The 21,905-nt window shown below is 47.8% G+C and overlaps 1 protein-coding gene and 1 pseudogene across 2 annotated transcripts; both read right to left on the bottom strand.

The window, feature by feature from the left end:
* Positions 1–4,978: 4,978 nt before the first annotated feature.
* Positions 4,979–9,033, bottom strand: LOC104667934 (annotated as a pseudogene). Its single transcript, XR_004056975.1, has 9 exons — positions 8,754–9,033; positions 8,198–8,405; positions 7,799–8,068; positions 7,266–7,541; positions 6,415–6,690; positions 6,193–6,309; positions 5,720–5,752; positions 5,566–5,613; positions 4,979–5,398 (listed from the first exon to the last, which is right to left on the bottom strand). The product of XR_004056975.1 is annotated as an HLA class I histocompatibility antigen, B-67 alpha chain-like (transcript).
* A 6,958-nt stretch (positions 9,034–15,991) lies between these two features.
* Positions 15,992–19,243, bottom strand: LOC104668193 (HLA class I histocompatibility antigen, B-42 alpha chain-like). The gene is given in 10 exon segments (XM_030929541.1): positions 15,992–16,254; positions 16,257–16,306; positions 16,471–16,490; positions 16,493–16,518; positions 16,625–16,657; positions 17,099–17,215; positions 17,320–17,595; positions 18,171–18,446; positions 18,692–18,961; positions 19,091–19,243. Coding segments are annotated over 10 exon segments (1,218 nt in total). The 5' UTR covers positions 19,164–19,243; the 3' UTR covers positions 15,992–16,177.
* Between the last annotated feature and the right edge of the window lie 2,662 nt (positions 19,244–21,905).

Consider the following 21,905-nt stretch of genomic DNA (forward strand, 5'->3'; position numbering starts at 1 on the left):
TGAGGACAGTCTTGTGGGACTAGGCCCTTAAACCTGTGGAGTCTGAGGTGAACTCCAGGTAGTTAGTGTCAGAATGGAGTCGAACTCTAGGACTCCCAGCTGCTGTTGGAGAATCAGAAAGTTATTTGGTTGGAGGAAAACCCCATTACCATCCCACAGAGAGAAACTTAGAGTAAGAGTAAGCAAGCACACGTCTATCTTTTTGGTTCCAGAGGAAAAGATAAACAAAATGTAAGCATTTATTTCATGTCCCTAATCTACTAAACACAGGTTGCTACCAGCTGTTCATTGTCCAGACGTGGAGTGGCCCTACCTCTAACCTAGAAGTTAGGATTTTTTAGGCCTTTGAGGCTGTCACATAAAAACTAATAAATGTTAGAAATTCTATCCCCAGAAATATTTCCACACATAAGAAAATATAAATATTAATATAAAACATCGGTGTGGACCCAGATCCTTGGAGATCTTACAATCCTAGGTGTTTTAATCCTAGTAGGAGACAAAGCCGAGGGAAGCTGTTTGAATAATCATTTCGCTATCACACAATGCCACTCCAATAATCTAGAGTATGAACTGGGATAGACCAAAACTTGATGTAATAACCTATCCTCAAGGGAATGGGTGGAAATATGTTATTTATTAGTCACTGGTTCATTCAGACACTCTGCGTGCCTGCCAGGTAGCAGATAAAGTTCTCTTCCTGGATCACTGCTCCAAGAATTAAAATTTGTCACTTTTCCCCACTCCTTACACTCCAGCACTTGAACCCTCTTACTACACCAGAATTCCACACTGTCAATGAAAAGAGCCAACTCGGTAACATATTGAAGAGATTTATTCTGTGCGAAAAATGAGTGACCACAGCCTACGACACAGTCCTCAGGAGACCCTGAGAACATGTGCTCAAGGTGGTTGTGGCACAGATTGGTTTTGTACATTTTAGAAAGATATGCGACATCAGTGAAATACATTTAAGCTATACATTGGTTCAGTTCAGAAAGTTGGAACAATTTGAAGCAGGCAAGGGTTGTGGGGTAGTGCTTCTGGGTTATAAGTAGATTTTTAATTTTTCTGATTGGCAATTGGTTGAGTTACTATCAATAGAAAGGAAATGTCTGGGTTATGATAAGAGATTGTGGAGTCCAAAATATTCTTATGCAGATGACGCCTCCAGGCGCCAGGCTTCAGAGAGAATAGATAGTAAATGTTTCTGATCAGATTTAAGGTCTGTGTTGATGGTAAATGCTGGTCAGCTTTTCCTGAACTCCAAAAGGGAAGATGGGATAATCATGGTGGCTTGAACCAGTCTTTCAGGTTAAATTTTGAGCACCCTGGCTGAGGGTGTCCATTAAGATGGTTAGGAGTGGGTGGCTTTGATGTTTATTTTTGGTTTACAACATGTAAAATGTTGAGAGGAGACAGAAACCACCTCCCTCCCTGGAAGAGGACAACACTCCAGTCACCCTGCAGTTGATCTTGGACATGAGTCTTAAGCTCCACCAGTCCGATGACCACCTGCTGAAGAGGTTCATTGTCTCAGGTAAATACTAAGGGTTTGTCATCTCATGCCAAGAAGATGAAGGACACTGACATATGAGGAGTGAGTTTAGGAGCAAAGGGTTGAACAGGCAAAAGAAAGACAAAGGGGAACAGCTCTCTTCTTGTGAGAGAGAGGGGCACCCAAAAGGGAATTCCAGCCTGGAATGAGAGTGCATAAGATTTTACAGGCAGGCTTGAGGAGATGGTGTCTGATTTATGTAGGGCCCACATGTTGGTTGGACCAGGTGTGATATTTACACAGTGCGTGTGGAAGGCTGTTCACCCCACCCTCATCCTATTATGCAAATGGGCTTTCCACTTGGCCGGTGCCATGCTGTCTACTTACTGTAAACGTGCCTGGCAAAGAGAAGGGAAGATGGAGTTGCCATTGTGAACATGCCCAGTTGCAGGTGTCCTGTTCCTATTGGCACAGCTGCTGGCATTCACCCGTGCAAGCTTCCAGCTTACTTGTCTATGTCTGAAGCTTGATATTACAGGCTGCTCCTTGTTAGAAAAGCAAATAATTTGGAGCCTGCTTTTCATTAAAAGCCTTCCGTACCCTCACTACCTGTCTAAATAATTTCTTCTTAACTCCTATATCACTGCCAGACTCTGAGCCAGAATGAGGTGACAGACAGGCTAGGACTGTGCAAAAAACATTTTAGTAAAGATGGCTGAGTGACAGTAGTGATGTCCAATTTCCAGGTGCAGCAGTGACGTCTCTCCTGGTCTCAGGGTCCAGTGTCCAGCACCAGGGTGTCAGAGGTGTGAGCAGTGGCATCTGTGCTCAGCAGCAGAGGCAGTTGTTCCTAGGAGGGACCTGATCCAGGGTGGGCTGTGGATTCTGTTCCTGGATGTGTAGATTCCAGCCTGCTTCTGTGGCCTTCCCCACAATAAAACTAGCCCCCAATACCAGATATACGACTTTTTGTGTACATTACAGAAATTTGGTTTCCATAGTTTGCTCCAAGAAGTGAGTGAGAAATGATTCTGTGGGTGGGTGTCAGAGAGCGGCATTCACAGGTGTTCTTTGTGTGAGAGCCACATCCTGAATTCTCTACCTGGTGTCTACTCCATGGTGGAGAGAACAACAGGGAATGTCACATCTCATAACTGATGATACACATCCTCCCTTTTCTTTCTGTGAGGAAAATCCTCTTTTAAACAGGGTTTGAAAACCCACCCACCCACCCACCCACCCTGGACACTCTCTGATCTCTGATCTCAGTGGTTCCCAATCTGACTGAGCAACAGGATTGCTGGTGGGAGCTTAGAAAATACTCAGGCCACTCCCCAGAACCCCAGTCTGAGAGTATTACACCCAAGACCAAGGAATTGTTTATATAACAAGCCCTAGAGGTGAGGCAGATGCTCCGACATGTGGGATCCTCATGTTCTTGATACTCCAAGTGTCATCTGGAGAACAGCAACATGAGCTCCAGCCTTGTCATAAATACAGAATCTCTTGTTCGACTCCAGACTTCCTGGATCTCAGCACCACGTCCGGGTGATCCCTGTGCACACGGGAGTTCCTTGTCTAAGTGTCCTCTAGACTTAGGGTCAGAACTATGCAGTCTGCTCTGGGTGTGGTCTGATCACATCCCTTAGAACTGGAGGTTCAGGGTTCAGTCCTTGCCCGCATTCTTTTCCACAATCAATCACTCCCTTGGTGCCCTCCTCATCCATGCTTGAGGTTTTAAGTATCGTTTATATGGTATGAGCTCCTAAATCTATTTCTCCTGCCTAGTCTATTTCTCCTTTCCTCTAAACTCTGGAGTTGTCTGTCCAAATTCCACCCCAGCTCCCCCACCTGCATTCCTAGTAGACATCTCCACTGAGTGCCTGTGATGCCCCCTCCTCAGTATGCTCCTGCCAGAGTCTCCCCATCTCCACTGACAGCAGCTCCACCCTTCCTTCTACTCACTCATTTTACAACTATGGGTGTCTTTGATTCGTCTTTCTCACACCACAGATACAATCCATTGACAAATGCTGTGAGTTCATCTTCAAATGCATCCAGAATCCCCTCAGGTCCCACTCTTTCCCCTTCCCATGCCCTAGTCGAGGTCACCGACATCTCCAGCCTGGAATACTGTACTCGCTTCCTACTGTTTTCCCTTCTGCCTCCCTCGTCCCTCACCTCTCAATTCTGTTCTCAGCACAGCAGTCAGAGAGATCCTTTTAAAAGAGAAGCTATATCATGGCCCTCTTCTGCTCAAAACTGTCCTTTAACTCTTCATCCCACTCAGAGCAAAGGTCAGATCCAACCCCATTTTCCTCAAGCCCACCTGCTCTGGCCGCACCTCTGACCTCACCTCAGTTTCTCTCTGTCCAGCCCTCCTGGCCTCCTTGCTCTTCTGGGAACACAGACACCTTCCTGCCATAGTGCATTTGGACTGGAGGTTCCTCTACCTGGAAAGAACTTCCCCAGACATCCTCACGTCCCTCAAATCCTTCCTCAGAGGTCACCTTTGCAACAAGGCACGCACTGACCACCCAGCACAACAGCCACCTACCCCGTCCCCACTGCCCACATCCTGGATCACCTGCCTCCCAGCACTTACCACCTTCTAGCACTTTCCTTCCTTACTCTGGTTATAGCATATCTAACGTCTGCCTCTTTCCACTGGAACATATGCTACAAAAGGCCAGAGATTTTTCTGATTTTACTTCAATGGTGTTCCCCAGATGCAGAACCATTCTGTCCCATGTCTGGCCAATGACAAAGGTCAGTTGAACGAATGATCACTGTGGAGGACCTCCCTATTCTAAAGGCAGTATCTTTATTAACATAGCCTTAGGCCAAATGCTGCTTTGTGGCAGGTACAGCACAAGGTCCCCTCACACTGAGATAGAGGCCGCCTATGTTTTTCTTAGCAGTGCTGCTTGTGTGCCCTCCCTCCCCCATCCCTCTTTCTACAGCAACGCCCCCCCCATGCCCCCCACCCCAGCACACTGCAGCTCACAACCAGGTTCTCTCTTCAGGAAAGAACAGTCCTTGATGATGGGTCCAATTTCAGAGACAAATGTAAGTCTAAATTAGACTCTGCTTTATAGATTCATGAGTTGGGATTGGATTCAGCACCAAGATCACTAGAAACAGGGCAGGGAGAGAGGGCAGGAGAGCAGAGCAGAACAGAAGCTCTAGAAGCAGGGCAGGAGGTGAATGGCTCTGAACATTTGTCTCAGAAAGCACAGAGACCCCGTGTGCAGGGGCTGCCCTTGGCGACGTCTGAGCCTCTGTGGTCACAGCTCCCGCTGGACAAGTTTCCACTAAAGGGACAACGACGATGGGGCAGTGAAGGTGACCCAGCTGAGGACGGACCACATAAAGCCCATTTAGAACTGAACAGCAACTAGGCACAGGCCCAGTCCACACTGGGCTCCTCACAGCCTTCTCCACCCCCACCTGCAACAGACTCAGCACAGCGAACATGTGGATTCTGGAAGGTTCTCAGGTCTTTATTTGCTCTCTCAAATTCTAGGAATTGACTTATTTAATTAATCCATCAACCTCTCATAACAGATATTTGAGAAAACAAATTTATATTCAGATTCTTATTTTCAGTAGGGAAGTAAGAAGTTGCAGCTCAGTGCACATAAAGTTGAGACTGAGATGGAGACATCCAGCCCCACCTCTCTGGAACAGGAAAGATGACTGGGGAGGAAACACAGGTCAACATGGGAACAGGGCTCACGGTGGACACGGGGGTGGGCTGTCTCTCCACCTCCTCACATTATGCTAACAGGGACGCAGACACATTCAGATGCCTTTGCAGAAAGAGATGCCAGAATGTCTTCAAAAGGGAGGCGTGAAGAAATCCTGCTTCTCAGTTCCACACAAGACAGTTGTCTCAGGCTACAGAAAACAACAGTCATGAACAAAAAATTCAAGTCAGTCATGGTAAGTGATGGCACTCTGAACAGCCCACCACGCACTCGAAACGTTACAATCAAAGAATCTCCATTACCCAGGCCTTTCCCCTCTGCCCCCGCCCCCCCAACTCTAGACCCCAAGAATCTCACCTTTTTAAGCCGTGAGAGACACATCAGAGCCCTGGGCACTGTCGCTGGCTGGGGTAGAACAAAAACAGGACATGGTCAGAGCCCGCAGGAGACGTGGGACAAGAGGAATTATGGGGTTGGTGAGCTCCTCCATACTCCCACCCCCACCACTTACACGCAGCCTGAGAGTAGCTCCCTCCTTTTCCACCTGTGGGAAGAAAATGTCCTGTGAGGAGGCTGGGAGGATGCAGGGCCATAAGATCTTAGAGGAACCTCCTAGTCTTGGACCCAAGAGAAATTTCCAGAACTATGACTGCAGACCTAGGGCAGGATCAGGGAACAGGAGGAAAGCAGCTGTGTGTCCTGGACCAACTGCCCTCCCAAGGTCTGTCCTTAGCAGGGACCTTCCCCTGACTCGTGAATGCTGGAATCAGGACCCAATACCATAATCATCAAGATGATACATCCGTCCTTCATTGTCACATGTGCTACACAAAAGAGTAAGTGCTGGCACACAGGGTCCCAGGCTGGGTTAGCCCCTGTGTGGATGCTGCTTCCCAGGAATGAGGCAGGGAACACTTCTACCTGGGGCTTGAAACCCCCAGTGGGACAAGAAAATCCAGACCCCACCCCTCACCCCTTCCCTACCTGAGCTCTTCCTCCTCCGCATCACAGCAGCGACCATAGCTCCGGTGACCACAACTGCTAGGACAGCCAGGCCAGCAACAATGCCCATGATAGAAATGGTGGACTGGGAAGATGGCTCTGGGAAAGGAGGGGAAGGATGAGGGGCCCTGACCCTGCTGAAGGGCTCCAGAAGGGCTCCTGCTTTCCCTGAGAAGAGACATGACCCCTCATCCCCGTTCTTACCCCATCTCAGGGTGAGGGGCTCCAGCAACCCCTCATGCTGCACATGGCACGTGTATCTCTGCTCTTCTCCAGAAGGCACCACCACAGCTCCCCACTTCTGGAAGGTTCCATCTCCTCCTGGCCTGGTCTCCACAAGCTCAGTGTCCTGAGTTTGGTCCTCCCCATCCCGCTGCCAGGTCAGTGTGATCTCCGCAGGGTAGAAGCCCAGGGCCCAGCACCTCAGGATGGTCTCATGGTCAGAGACAGGGTAGTGGGTCACGTGTGTCTTTGGGGGGTCTGATGGGAAGAGTCAGAAAATTCAGGGGCTTTGCATCTCTCATGGGACACTCCAGCAGGGCCCATGTGACCACCCTGAGAATGAACAGGACACCTGGGGTGGGGAAGGGAGCACAGAACCCAGACACCAGCCTGGACACAAGCATCTGGGATAATCTCCTATTCCTTGGAGAGTTCTAGTCTCTGAGGGAGGAACAGGGACTTCTGGTCCTGACCTGAGTGGAGGGCGAGGGACTCAGAAAAGCTGGAATCAGACCTTTAAATGTATTTAGTGTGAGGCAGAGAACAAGGCCTCAGAGAAAAATTCACGGTGCCCAAGGCTGCTGCAGGGGTCAAAGGGGATCCCTGATCTGTATTCTAGGGACTGTCTTCCCCTCCATGTCCTCAGAGACGTCATCCCTCAATTGTCCTAGAGAGCAGAGGGGGCCCTCAGAGGAAATCAGGGAAACTCATGCCATTCTCCATTCAAGGGAGGGCGACATTCTAGCGCTGATCCCATTTTCCTCCCCTCCTCATGGGAGGCCATCCCGGGCGATCTAGAGGTGATGGGGAAGGCTCCCCACTGCCCCTGGTACCCGCGTGCTGCAGCGTCTCCTTCCCGTTCTGCAGGTATCTGCGGAGCCACTCCACGCACTCGCCCTCCAGGTAGGCTCTCAGCTGCTCCGCATAACGGGCCGCCTCCCACTTGCGCTGGGTGTTCTGAGCCGCCATATCCGCGGCGGTCCAGGAGCGCAGGTCCTCGTTCAGGGCGATGTAATCCTTGCCGTCGTAGGCGCGCTGGTAATACCCGCGGAGGAGGCGCCCGTCGGGTCCCAGGTCGCAGCCAGACATCCTCTGGAGGGTGTGAGACCCTGGCCCCATCCCCGCGGTCAGCCAGTCCCCGGAGCCCCGCCCCGCCCCGCCCCGACCACCCCGCCCAACCCGCGAGGATTTTGGCCTCAAGTGAAAATGAAACCGCGTAAAGGCGCCTGGGGCTCTCCCCGGTCGAGGGTCTGGGCCGGCCCCGCGGCCTCGGGGCGGATCGCGGACCGGGAGACTCTGGGGCACCAGGACCGTCCGTGGGGATGTGGAGGGGTCGTGACCTGCGCCCCGGACCGGGGCCACTCACCCGCCTCGCTCTGGTTGTAGTAGCCGCGCAGATTCCCCAGGCCCGCTAGGTCAGTCTGTGCGTGGCCCTTGGCTCTCCGTGTCTGCTCTTCCCAATACTCCGGCCCCTCCTGCTCCACCCACGGCGCTCACGGCTCCATCCTCTGACTCGCGGCGTCGCTGTCGAACCGCACGAACTGCGTGTCGTCCACGTAGCCCACGGAGATGAAGCGGGGCTCCCCGCGGCCGGGCTGGGACACGGCGGTGGTGAAATACCTCATGGAGTGCGAGCCTGGGGGCGAGGAGAGCCTGAGACCCACCCGACCCTCCTCCCCGCGCGGCTCCCCCGGCCCTGCACCCCCGCCTGCGGTCCCCTCGCTCCCCCCCGCAGAGGCCATTTCCCTCCCGACCCCGCACTCACCGGCCCAGGTCTCGGTCAGGGCCAGGGCCCCCGAGAGCAGCAGGAGGAGAGTTCGGGGCGCCATGACCCGCATCTCGGCATCTGAGGAGACTCTGAGTCCGGATGGGCGCGAGGGGACTTTAGAACTGAGACCGCGGCGACGCTGATTGGCTTCTCTAGACATCCGACACCCAGTGAGAGTGGGAATTGGGGACGCGTCACGAGTATCCTGGAGGAAGGACCCGACACAGGTTGGGAGGAGAAGTGAAACTAGGGGAGTTTCCCCAACTCTGCGCCTCCCCAATGCAGACAAGGCTCTCGGAGCCTGAGACCCTAAGAGCCACGCCCGGGACCTGGGACTTCGTCCTGATCCCTCTTCTCCTACACCAAGCCTCTTTGTCACACTGTCTGCCTGAGTCCTGGACAAGGATCTGTCTGTGGAAACCAGGGAGAGACTCCCAGGCTGCGCCCAGATCCTTCCCCTTCACTGCTCGTCCTGGAATCCCCGACCCTGAACTGGACTCCCTGCCTCCCACTCCTTACCTCTCCCCTTGGACCTTTGTACAGGGAAACTCACCACGGGGAGCTTGCTGCCAGAGAGTAAGCTCGCCCTGGGAATGGAGGTGTAGAGACAGGTGTTTTCTCTCTAAATCTGGTGAAGTTTTGTCTGAAGCCACCACGTAGAGATTCTAATACAGAGGAAGTTTCCTTTTTGTTTATTAATACGGTGGGTAGCACAATGTTGGTAATCCCTGAATGAGTAGAATTCCAATTTGTAAAAGACCTGTGTCAAAACAGCATTACAAAGCTCCTAAGTTTTACTTTCCCAGACTATGGATCTGTGACTCTGGGTTGTTGCATTTAAAATTATCTTCATTCTGGGAGGCCAAGGCGGGCGGATCACGAGGTCAGGAGATCGAGACCATCCTGGCTAACACGGTGAAAACCCGCCTCTACTAAAAATACAAAAAATTAGCCGGGCGCGGTGGCGGGTGCCTGTAGTCCCAGTTACTGGAGAGGCTGAGGCAGGAGAATAGCGTGAACCCGGGAGGCGGAGCTTGCAGTGAACGGAGATTGAGCCACTGCACTCCAGCCTGGGCGACAGAGCGAGACTCCGTCTCAAAAAAAAAAAAAATTATCTTCATTCCTTAGCCTGAGTTTCCCTGTGTGAGTCCAAACATCTCCTGAATACAAAGAAGCAGGGTTTGTTACTGTCTATTGCAACGAGGAGCCTGTAGTCATCACCTCAAAGTTGGGAGGGCTCCATGGAGTCCCAATGCTCTTCACCAACGCTCAAGAACTGCCTGTTTTCCTGAACTCTGCACATCTAAGAAGTGTGCATATTTTATCTGGACACTTGGTATTTTTGTAACTCTTTTTTTTAATCATAAGGAGCCAAGTGTTTTTGTAACTCTTTTTTTTAATCATAAGGAGCCAATTAGTTTTTAGGAAGTCCAACAAAATGTATTGAATACCGAATGCAAAGAACCCCCTGCTAGGCTCTTCCACTGCTTTAGAATTCTTTCCTCTCTCCTTTTCCTCACCTCCTGCTTCTCCAGCCCTTCTCTCTGCCCCTCTCATCCCTCACACCCCCCCCCTTTCCCTAAATCCCCGCCACCCTGTCACTTCTGAATTGTGGCACTGACACTGCCCCTCACCTCCTGCCCATGTCTGTTCTCCCCACAGTGCTCAGCAGTTCAGCTAATGTGAGCAAAGTCCTGTCATTTCTTCACTTAACAATGGTTGGATTTTGGTCCGCCATTTTGCTGTATGTTTTCAATTTGTCTCATATCTTTTTGTTTCTGTTCCTCCTTTGCTACTTTCTTGTGTGTCAAATAAACAGTTTTTAGTTTATAGTTTTAATTCTCCTAGTGGCTTTTAGCTATATTTCTTTACACTAGTTTTTTAATTGTTGTAAGAATGGAAACCCGATTCCTTGACTTTTCACAGTGAAGTTCAGGTTCTATTAAACTACATCCAGCAAAATAAAGGACACTTGCAACAGTGTAGTTTCCTTTAACCTACCATTATGCTATTATTGTTTTATATATGACATCAATCTATATTATAAACTCAATGATACAGTGTAATACTTTTTGTTTAGACAAGCAGCCACATGTCTTCACGAAATTAAGAAAATGAGTGTGAATGTGACACGTGTATGTGCATCATTCCTGTTGTTAATTGTTCCTTTCTGTGTATCTGGGTCACCATCTAGTATCATTTCCCTTCACCCTAAAGAATTTCCTTTAAAATTAAATGTAGTACAGGACCCCTAGGAAATGAATTTTATGGTTTTGATGATCTAAAAATGTCTTTATTTTTGCCTCCCTCCCGTTTTTTGTTTGTTTGTTTTTGTTTTTGTTTTTTGCTTATTAGGGCATTTACATGTAATAAAATTCACCAGTTTTAGCTGCGGTTTTTGGTGAAGTTTGGTAATTATTTATAGTCTTGTAACTACCACACTGCCCAGTACAGAAACACCGAATGCACAGAACCCCCTGCCAGGCTCCTCCACTGCTTTGGAGTCCTTTCCCCTGCTCCTCGTCCTCACCTCCTGCTTCTCCAGCCCTTCTCTCTGCCCTCATCCCTCACACCCTCCTCTCCCCTTACACCCTCCTCTCCCCTTAGTTCCACCACCCAGTTACTCCTGAATTGTGGCACTGTAGAGAACAGTTTCTTTTCCCTAAAAACTTTCTTTATGCCCCTTTCTGTTTAATCCTTGCTTCCCACCCTCACCCCTTCCCTTCACTCACTCACCGCTCTGTTTTCTGTCACTGCAATAGTGAAATTTCTAGAATTTAATGGACATGCAATCATATGTTATGTAGTCCTTCGTTTGGTCTCTCACTTAGCATAATGATGTTTGAGATGATGCCATTCACTCATTTTTGTTGCTGAGCAACTAATGAGTATTGCTGGAATCCCAGTTTATGCATTGCTTTCTCTATTCTCTAGTTGATTGACATGTGGATCACTTCAGCTAGGGTTTGTTATTAATGAAACCACTAGAAATAACTGCTTACAAGTGTGGCCTTACATTTTTATTTCTTTTGGATAAATACATATTTGTGGAATTGCTGGGTCATGTGGTAATGGATGGGTAACTGTATAAGAAATTACCATACCACTTTACAAGCTGACTGCCACATTTTTTGCATTCCTACCAGCGATATCAGACATTCCTATTTTTCCATAGTCTTGACAGTATTTAGACTTATCAAATGTCTTTTCAACTTTACCTATTCTGGGTGATATGTGATGGTTTCTCGTTGTGGTTTCAACTTGCACTTCTTAGATGACTAGTATTGTTTGCTATCTTTTCATGTTCATCTAAGTGAGTTATTACATATATTTTATGAACTATTTTGCAAATTCAATGATTAATTCCAGTGACTTTTTCAGAATCTCCTAGTGTTTTCTACATATGCAATGAAGCTGGTGACTAAGAAAGACTTTTGTTTCTTCCTTTCCTATCTATTGATCTTTTTTCTTTTAAAATTATTTTTATTTGGTAGAGATGAGATCTCACTATCAGGCTGGTCTCAAACTCCTGAACTCAAGTGATAATCTCACCTCAGCCTCCCAAAATGCAGGGATTACAGGCATGAGCCACCGTGCCCTGTCCTTCTATTGGTCTCATTTCATTTTCTTGCCATGTTGCACTGGTTAGGATGCCTGTTAGGTGTTTAAACAAGAACGATGAGAGCTCACATGTTTGTTTACAAGGAACTTAAACAAATTTACAAGAAAAAAAAAAACAGCACTATCAAAAATTGGCAAAAGATATGAATAGACACTTCTCAGAAGAAGCAGCATATGAAAAAAAGCTCAATATTAATGATCATTAGAGAAAAGCAAATCAAAATCACAATGATGTACTATCTCCTGCCAGTCAGAATGGCAATTATTAAAAAGTGAAGAAACAACAGATGCTGGTGAGACTGTGGAGAAATAGGAATGCTTTTCCACTGTTGGTGGGAATGTAAAATAGTTCAACCATTGTGGAGGATGGTGTGATCATTCCTCAAAGATCTATAACCAGAAATACTATTTGACCCAGCAACCCCATTACTGGGTATATACCTAGAGGAATATGAATCATTCTACTATAAAGACACATGCACACGTATGTTTGTTGAAGCACTGTATTCAATAGCAAAGACATGGAACCAACCCACATGCCCATCAGTGATAGTCTGGGTAAAGAAAATGTGGTAGATATACACCATGGAATACTACACAGCCATAAAAAGGAATGAGTTCATGTCCTTTGCAGAAACATGGATGAAGCTGGAAGTCATCATCCTCAGCAAACTAACATGGGAACAGAAAACCTAACACTGCATGTTCTCACTCCTAAGTGGGAGCTGAACAATGAAAACACATGGACACAGTGAGAGGAACAACACACACCAAGGCCTGTTGGGGAGTCAGGGGTGAGGGGAGGGAACTTAGAAGATGGGTGAATGGGTGCAGCAAACCACCGTGGCAGACTACACATATGTAACAAACCTGCATGTTCTGCACATGTATCCTGGAACTTACAGTAAAATAAGTTAAATAAAAAAAGAAAGTGCATGTCTTACATGTACACATATGTTTATTGAACCACTATTCACAATAGTCAACTTAAGTGACCATCAGTGGCAGACTGGATAAAGAAAATGTGACACATATACACTGTAGAATACTATACAGCCATAAAAAGAATGAGATTATGTCCTTTGCAGGAACATGGATGGAGTTGGAGGCCATTATTCTTAGCAAACTAACGCAGGAACAGAAAACTATATATCACATGTTCTCACTTATAAGTGGGAGCTAAATGATGAGAATACATGGGCGCGTACAGGGGAACAGCACACACTGGGGTCCACTTGAGGGTGGAGGGTGGGAAGAGGGAGAGGATCAGAAAAAATAGCTAATGGCTACTAAGGCTTAATACTTGGGTGGATACTAATGGGTATAGAAATAATCTGTACAACAAAATCCCATGACACAAGTTTACCTATATGACAAACCTGCACATATGCCCCTTAACTAAAAATAAAAGTTAAATTAAAACAAACAAACAAAGTGCATGTCTGGAAAGAGCATATGGTTGGGTTCCGTGTTTTTTTAAATTCCGTGTTTTTTGAATGACAGATGAAGATTAGCTCTTACACCATCACTCTCTTCACTTTTCCTCCCATATTGTCCCAAAGTAGTTACCAGAGTTAGGGGCTAAGCAGTCACCGCATCATTATCACTATGTCCATATTGCTCATTGTTGAGAAAAACAGAGTATTATGCTCTTACTTCCTATCCTGTACTTCCTTCTGCCCTAGAATAAATGATTGCCTAATCACCCTTCCCTCTTGTTTTTTTCACTTTTGCTTTGTCTTCAATGAACTTCTTTCCAAATACCCCAAATCTGGCAATAACCTATTATTATTTTTAAGAGAAGGGAATCTCACTATGGTGGCCAGGCTGGTCTGGAAATGTTGGACTCAAGCCAACCTCTTGATTTTAGCCTCCTGAGTAGCTGGAACTGCGGGCATGAGCCATTCCACCCAGCTAACCTATTAATATTTTTACTGTTTTTGTTTGTTTGTTTGTTTGTTTGCAAAAGAACTGAAATCACAACAAATAGTCTCTTGGACCACAGTAAAATCAAATTCAAAATAAAGACTAAGAAATTCACTCAAACCATACAATTACATAGAAATTGAATAACCTGTTCTTGAACAACTTTTGGGTCAATAATGAAATTAAGGCACAAATCAAGAAGTTCTTTGAAGATAATGAGGACAAAGATACAATGTACCAGAATCTTTGGGAAACAGCTAAGGCAGTGTTAAGAGAGAAATTTATAGCATTAAATGCCCATATCAAAAAGTTAGAAAGATTTCAAGTTAATAACCTAAGATCACAACCAAAAGAACTTGAGAACAAAGAGCAAACATATCCCAAAGCTAGCAGAAGACAAGACGTAATAAAAAAAATTAACAAAGGCATTGTCTCCTGAAGGAGGCAGAGATACGAAAAACCACTCAAAAGATCAACGAATTCAGGAGTTTTTTTTTTTTTTTTTTTTTTTTTTTTTTTTTTTTTTTTTGAGATGGAGTTTCTCTTGTTACCCAGGCTGAAGTGCAGTGGCGTGATCTCGGCTTACTGCAACCGCCGCCACCCGGGTTCAAGCGATTCTCCTTGAATTGCTTGAACTCATTGAACTTGAATCAGTCTTTCAAGTAGCTGGGATTATAGGCATATGTCACCATGCCTCATTAATTTTTTTGTATTTTTAAGAGAGATGGGGTTTAACACCTCTAGGCAAATAAACTAGAAAATCTGGAAGACAAGGATCAATTTCCTAGACACATACACCTGCCCCCTCCAAGACTGAACCAGGAAGAAATTGAATCACTGAACAGGCTAAAATTGAGTTCTGAAATTAAGGCAGTAATAAACAGCCTACCAACCAAAAAAAACCCAGGACCAGATGATTGACAGGCAAATTCTATTAGATGTACAAAGAAGAGCTAGTACTATTACTACTGAAACTACTCCAAAAAAAAAAAAAAAAAAAAAAAAAAGGAGGAGGAGAGACTTCTCCCTAACTCATTCTATTAGGCCAGCATCATCCTGATACCAAAATGTGGCAGAGATACAACAACAACAAAAAAGAAAACTTCAAGCCAATATTCTTGATGAACATTGATGCAAAAATCTTCGACAACATGCTGGCAAGCTGAATCCAGCAGCACATCAAAAAGCTTATCCACCACAATCAAGTTGACTTCATCCCTAGTATGCACCGTTTGCTCAACATATGTAAATTAATAAATGTGCCTCATTATATAAACAGAACTAAAGACAAAAACCACATGATTGTCTCAGTAGATGCAGAAAGGGCCTTTGATAAAATTCAACATCTATTCATGTTTAAAACTCTCAATAAACTAGATAGTGAAGGAATAGACTCCAAAATAATAGAAGCCAATTATGACAAACCCACAGCGAGCATCATACTGATGGGAAAAAGCTGGAAGCATTCCCCTTGAAAACTGACATACGACAAGGATGCCTTCTCTCATTACTCCTATTCAACATAGTATTGGAAGTTCTGGTCAGGGCAATCAGGCAAGAGAAATAAATAAAGGCATTCAAATAGGAAGAGAGGAAGTCAAACTATTCCTTTTTGCAGATTACATGATTCTATAACTAGAAAAACCCATAGTCTCAGCCCAAAAGCTTTTAAAGCTGATAAACAACTTCAGCAAAGTCTCAGGATACAAAATCAATGTGGGAAAATTACCAGCATTTTTACACACCAACAACAGGCAAACTGAGAGCCGAATCAGGAATGAACTCCCATTCACAAATGCCACAAAAAGAATACAATACCTAGGAACACAGCTAACTTGGGAGGTAAAAGGTCCCTACAAGGAGAAGTATAAACCACAGTTCAAAGAAATCAGAGATGATGCAAACAAATGGAAAAACTTCCTATGCTCATGGATAGGAAGAATCTATATTGTGAAAATGGCCATACTGCCCAAAGCAATGTATAGATTCAATGCTATTTCTATCAAACTGCCACTGCCTTTTTTTTTTTTTTTTTTTTTTTGAGATGGAGTATTGCTTTGTTGCCCAGGCTAGAGCGCAGTGGCACGATCTACTGCGCCATCACGCGCGGCTAATTTTTTGTATTTTTAGTAGAGACAGGATTTCACCGTGTCGGCCAGGATGGTCTCGATCTCCTGACCTCGTGATCAGCCTGCCTCGGCCTCCCAAAGTGCTGGGATTACAGGCGTGAGCCACCGCGCCCAGCAGATTCTTATTTTCTGTAGGGAAGTAAGAAGTTGCAGCTCAGTGCACATAAAGTTGAGACTGAGATGGAGACATCCAGCCCCAACTCTCTGGAACAGGAAAGATGACTGGGGAGGAAACACTGGTCAGCATGGGAACAGGGGTCACGGTGGACACGGGGGTGTGCTGTCTCTCCACCTCCTCACATTATGCTAACAGAGAAGCAGACACATTCAGATGCCTTTGCAGAAAGAGATGCCAGAGTCTCTTGAAGTCACAAAAGGGAGGCGTGAAGAAATCCTGCATCTCAGTCCCACACAAGACAGTTGTCTCAGGCTACAGAAAACAACAGTCATGAACAAATTCAAGTCAGTCATGGTAAGTGATGACACTCTGAACAGCCCACCACACACTTGAAATGTCACAGTCAAAGAATCTCCATTACGCAGGCCTTTCCCCTCTGCCCCCCCGCCCCCCACTCTAGACCCCAAGAATCTCACCTTTTCAAGCCGTGAGAGACACATCAGAGCCCTGGGCACTGTCGCTGGCTGGGGTAGAACAAAAACAGGAGCTGGTCAGAGCCCGCAGGAGACGTGGGACAGGAGGAATTATGAGGTTGGTGAGCACCTCCACACTCCCACCCCCACCACTTACACGCAGCCTGAGAGTAGCTCCCTCCTTTTCCACCTGTGGGAAGAAAATATCCTGTGAGGGGACTGGGAGGATGCAGGGCCAGAAGATCTTAGCAGAACCTCCTAGTCTTGGACCCAAGAGAAATTTCCAGAACTCTGACTGCAGACCGAGGGCAGGATCAGGAAACAGGAGGAAAGCAGGTGTGTGTCCTGGACCAACTGCCCTCCTAAGGTCTGTCCTTAGCAGGGACCTTCCCCTGACTCATGAATGCTGGAATCAGGACCCCAATACCATAATCATCAAGGTGATACATCCGTCCTTCATTGTCACATGTGCTACACAACAGAGTAAGTGCTGGCACACAGGGTCCCAGGCTGGGTTAGCCCCTGTGTGGATGCTGCTTCCCAGTAATGAGGCAGGGAACACTTCTACCTGGGGCTTGAAACCCCCAGAAGGACAAGAAAACCCAGACCCCACTTCTCACCCCTTCCCTACCTGAGCTCTTCCTCCTCCACATCACAGCAGCGACCACAGCTCCGGTGACCACAACTGCTAGGACAGCCAGGCCAGCAACAATGCCCACGATGGGGATGGTGGACTGGGAAGATGGCTCTGGGAAAGGAGGGGAAGATGAGGGGCCCTGACCCTGCTGAAGGGCTCCAGAAGGGCTCCTGCTTTCCCTGAGAAGAGACATGACCCCTCATCCCCCTCCTTACCCCATCTCAGGGTGAGGGGTTCTGGCAGCCCCTCATGCTGCACATGGCACGTGTATCTCTGCTCTTCTCCAGAAGGCACCACCACAGCTCCCCACTTCTGGAAGGTTCCATCTCCTCCTGGCCTGGTCTCCACAAGCTCGGTGTCCTGAGTTTGCTCCTCCCCATCCCGCTGCCAGGTCAGTGTGATCTCCGCAGGGTAGAAGCCCAGGGCCCAGCACCTCAGGGTGGCCTCATGGTCAGAGATGGGGTGGTGGGTCACGTGTGTCTTTGGGGGATCTGATGGGAAGAGTCAGAAAATTCAGGCGCTTTGCATCTCTCATGGGACACCCCAGCAGCACCCATGTGACCACGCTGAGAATGAACAGGACACCTGGGGTGGGGAAGGGAGCACAGAACCCAGACAACAGCCTGGACACAGGCATCTGGGATAATCTCCTAGTCCTTGGAGAGTTCTAGACTCTGAGGGAGGAACATCGACTTCTGGTCCTGACCTGAGTGGCGGCCGAGGGACTCAGAAAAGCTGGAATCAGACCTTCAAATGTATTTAGTGTGAGGCAGAGAACAAGGCCTGACAGAAAAATTCACGGTGCCCAAGGCTGCTGCAGGGTTCAATGGAGACCCCTGATCAGTATTCTAGGGACTGTCTTCCCCTCCATTTCCTCAGAGACGTCATCCATTAATTGTCCTAGAGAGCGGAGGGGGCCCTCAGAGGAAATCAGGGAAACTCATGCCATTCTCCATTCAAGGGAGGGCGACATTCTAGCGCTGATGCCATTTTCCTCCCCTCCTCATGGGAGGCCATCCCGGGCTATCTAGAGGTGATGGGGAAGCCTCCCCAGTGCTCCTGGTACCCGCGCGCTGCAGCGTCTCCTTCCCGTTCTCTAGGAATCTGCGGAGCGACTCTACGCACGTCCCCTCCAGGTAGGCTCTGTCCTGCTCCGCCGCACGGGCCGCCTCCCACTTGCGCTGGGTGTTCTGAGCCGCCATGTCCGCGGCGGTCCAGGAACGCAGGTCCTCGTTCAGGGCGATGTAATCCTTGCCGTCGTAGGCGTACTGTTCATGCCCGCGGAGGAGGCGCCCGTCGGGTCCCAGGTCGCAGCCATACATCCACTGGATGGTGTGAGACCCTGGCCCCGCCCCCGCGGTCAGCCCCGCCCACCGGGCCCCGCCCCACCCCGACCAACCCCCGGGGATTTTGGCCTCAACTGAAAATGAAACCGGGTAAAGGCGCCTAGGGCTCTCCCCGGTCGAGGGTCTGGGCGGGTCCCGCGGCCTCGGGGCGGATCTCGGAACCGGAGACTCGGGGCCACCCGGGCCGTCCGTGGGGGATGGGGAGGGGTCGTGTCCTGCGCTCCGGGCCGGGGTCACTCACCGGCATCGCTCTGGTTGTAGTAGCGGAGCAGGTTCCGCAGGTTCACTCGGTGAGCCTGTGCGTGGGCCTTGGCTCTCGGTGTCTGCTCTTCCCAATACTCCGGCCCCTCCTGCTCCGCCCACGGCGCCCGCGGCTCCTCTCTCGGACTCTCGGCGTCGCTGTCGAACCGCACGAACTGCGTGTCGTCCACGTAGCCCACGGAGATGAAGTGGGGCTCCCCGCGGCCGGGCCGGGACACGGCGGTGTGGAAATACCTCAAGGAGTGCGAGCCTGGGGGCGAGGAGAGGCTGAGACCCGCCCGACCCTCCTCCCCGCGCGGCTCCCCGGGTCCTGCGTCCCCGCCTGCGGTCCCCTCGCTCCTCCCCGCAGAGGCCATTTCCCTCCCGACCCCGCACTCACCGGCCCAGGTCTCGGTCAGGGCCAGGGCCCCCGAGAGCAGCAGGAGGAGGGTTCGGGGCGCCATGACCCGCATCTCGGCGTCTGAGGAGACTCTGAGCCCGGATGGGCGGGTGGGGACTTTGGAACTGAGACCGCGGCGACGCTGACTGGCTTCTCTAAACATCCGACACCCAATGAGAGTGGGAACTGGGGACGCGTCACGAGTATCTTGGAGGAAGGACCCGACACAGGTTGGGAGAAGAAGTGAAACTAGGGGAGTGGGGAATCCCCAACTCCGCGCCTCCCCAGTGCAGACAAGGCTCTCGAAGCCTGAGACCCTAAGAGCCACGCCCGGGACCTGGGACTTCGTCCTAATCCCTCTCCGACACCAAGCCTCTTTGTCACACTGTCTGCCTGAGTCCTGGAAAAGGATCTGTCTGTGGAAACCAGGGAGAGACCCCCCAGGCTGCGCCCAGCCCCTTTCCCTTCCCTACTCGTCCTGGAATCCCCAACCCTGAACTGGACTCCCTGCCTCCCACTCCATACCTCTCCCCTTGGACCTTTGTACAGGGAAACTCACCACCGGGAACTTCATGCCGGAGTGAGCTCGCCCTGGGAATAGAGGTGTAGAGACAGGGGTTTTCTCTCTAAACCTGGTGAAGTTTTGTCTGAAGGCACCACACAGAGATTCTCATAGAGACCAGTTTCCTTTTTGTTTATTAATACGGTAGGTAGCACAATATTGGTAATCCCTGAATGATTAGAATTCCAATTTGTAAAAGACCTGTGTCAAAACAGCATTACAAAGCTCCTAAGTTTTACTTTCCCATACTATGGATCTGTGCCTCTGGGTTGTTGCATTTAAAATTACCTTCATTCCTTAGCCCGAGTTTCCCTGTGTGAGTCCAGAACATCTCCTGAATACAAAGAAGCAGGGTTTGTTACCGTCTCTTGCAACCAGGAGGCCGTAGTCATCACCTCAAAGTTCCGAGTGCTCCATGCAGACCCAATGCTCTTCACCGACGCTCAAGCACTGCCTGTTTTCCTGAACTCTGCACATCTAAGCAGTGTGCATATTTTATCTGGACACTTGGCATTTTTGTAACTCTTTTTTTTTTTATCATAAGGAGCCAATTAGTTTTTAGGGAGTCCAACAAAATGTATTGAATACTGAATGCAAAGAACCCCCTGCTAGGCTCTTCCACTGCTTTAGAATTCTTTCCTCTCTCCTTTTCCTCACCTCCTGCTTCTCCAGCCATTCTCTCTGCCCCTCTCATCCCTCACACCCCCCCCTTCCCCTTAGTCCCCGCTACCCTGTCACTCCTGAATTGTGGCACTAACACGGTCCCTCACCTCCTGCCCATGTGTGTTCTCCCCACAGTGCTCAGCGGTCCTGCTAAAGTGAGCAAGGTCGTGTCATTTCTTCACTTACAATGGTTGGATTTTGGTCTACAATTTTGCTAAATGTTTTCAATTTGTCTCATATCTTTTTGTTTCTGTTCCTCCTTTGCTACTTTCTTATGTGTCAAATAAACAGTTTTTAGTTTATAGTTTTAATTCTGCTAGTGGCTTTTAGCTATATTTCTTTACACTAGTTTTTTATTGTTGTAAGAATGGAAACCCAATTTCTTGACTTCTCACAGTGAAGTTCAGGTTCTATTAAACTACATCTGGCAAAATAAAGGATACTTGTAACAGTGTAGTTTCATTTAACCTACCATTATGCTATTACTGTTTTATATATTACGTCAATCTATATTATAAACTCAATGATACAGTGTAATACTTTTTGTTTTAGACAAGCAGCCATATGTCTTCAGGAAATTAAGAAAATGAGTGTGAATGTGACACGTGTGTGTGCATCATTCCTGTTGTTAATTGTTCCTTTCTGTGTATCCGGGTCACCATCTAGTATCATTTCCCTTCACCCTGAAGAACTTCCTTTAAAATTAAATATAGTACAGGATCCCTAGGAAATGAATTCTATGGCTTTGATGATCTAAAAATGTCTTTATTTTTGCCTCCCCCCCGCTTTTTTTTGTTTTTGTTTTTGTTTTTTTCTTTTTCTTTTTTTTTTTTTTTTTTTTTTTTTTTTTTTTTTTTTTTTTTTTTGCTTTTAGGGCATTTATGTGTAATAAAATTCACCACTTTTAGATGCGCTTTTTGGTGAATTTTGGTAATTATTTATAGTCGTGTAACTACCACACTGCCCAGTACAGAAACTCCGAATGCAGAGAACCCCCTGCTAGGTCCTCCACTGCTTTGGAGTCCTTTCCCCTGCTCCTTGTCCTCACCTCCTGCTTCCCCAGCCCTTCCCTCTGCCCTCATCCCTCACACCCTCCGAGAATGAGATGGGCTGGGCACGAAGGGTTTTTGTTTGTTTGTTTGTTTTTTATGAATGAATGTAACTTTTTATTATGATAGAGTTGTTTTATTAAAGAAGTAGATGAAAATGGTTAAGTAAAATCAAATGGCTCTAAAAGTCTTACAATGAAAGCAACAGTCCTTCCATTTATTCTCTCCAGAGACAAGCACTTTTCATTCTCTCAGCTTTTCCTTCTGGTAGCTGCCTTCATGGGTTTTTCCAAATTATTATTTTTTTCAGTTTTTCAAGTGGGTGCATATATTAATACATGTAATTTTTAAAAGCCTCTTCTGTTTACAATGCATCCTAACAGTTCCCTGCCCCATCCCTCCTAATCTTTCAAAGCAATGACTTTTAACTCTTTTAGCAATGTCTTCTTTCTCCTCACATAATAACTTAGTCATTTCTTGATTATTTTATACATTTTATAGTGATTTCTTGAATGACAGATGAGGATTTAGCTCTTACACC

Source organism: Rhinopithecus roxellana, chromosome 4, assembly GCF_007565055.1.
Source record: "Rhinopithecus roxellana isolate Shanxi Qingling chromosome 4, ASM756505v1, whole genome shotgun sequence".
In the NCBI taxonomy this organism is placed as follows: domain Eukaryota; kingdom Metazoa; phylum Chordata; class Mammalia; order Primates; family Cercopithecidae; genus Rhinopithecus; species Rhinopithecus roxellana.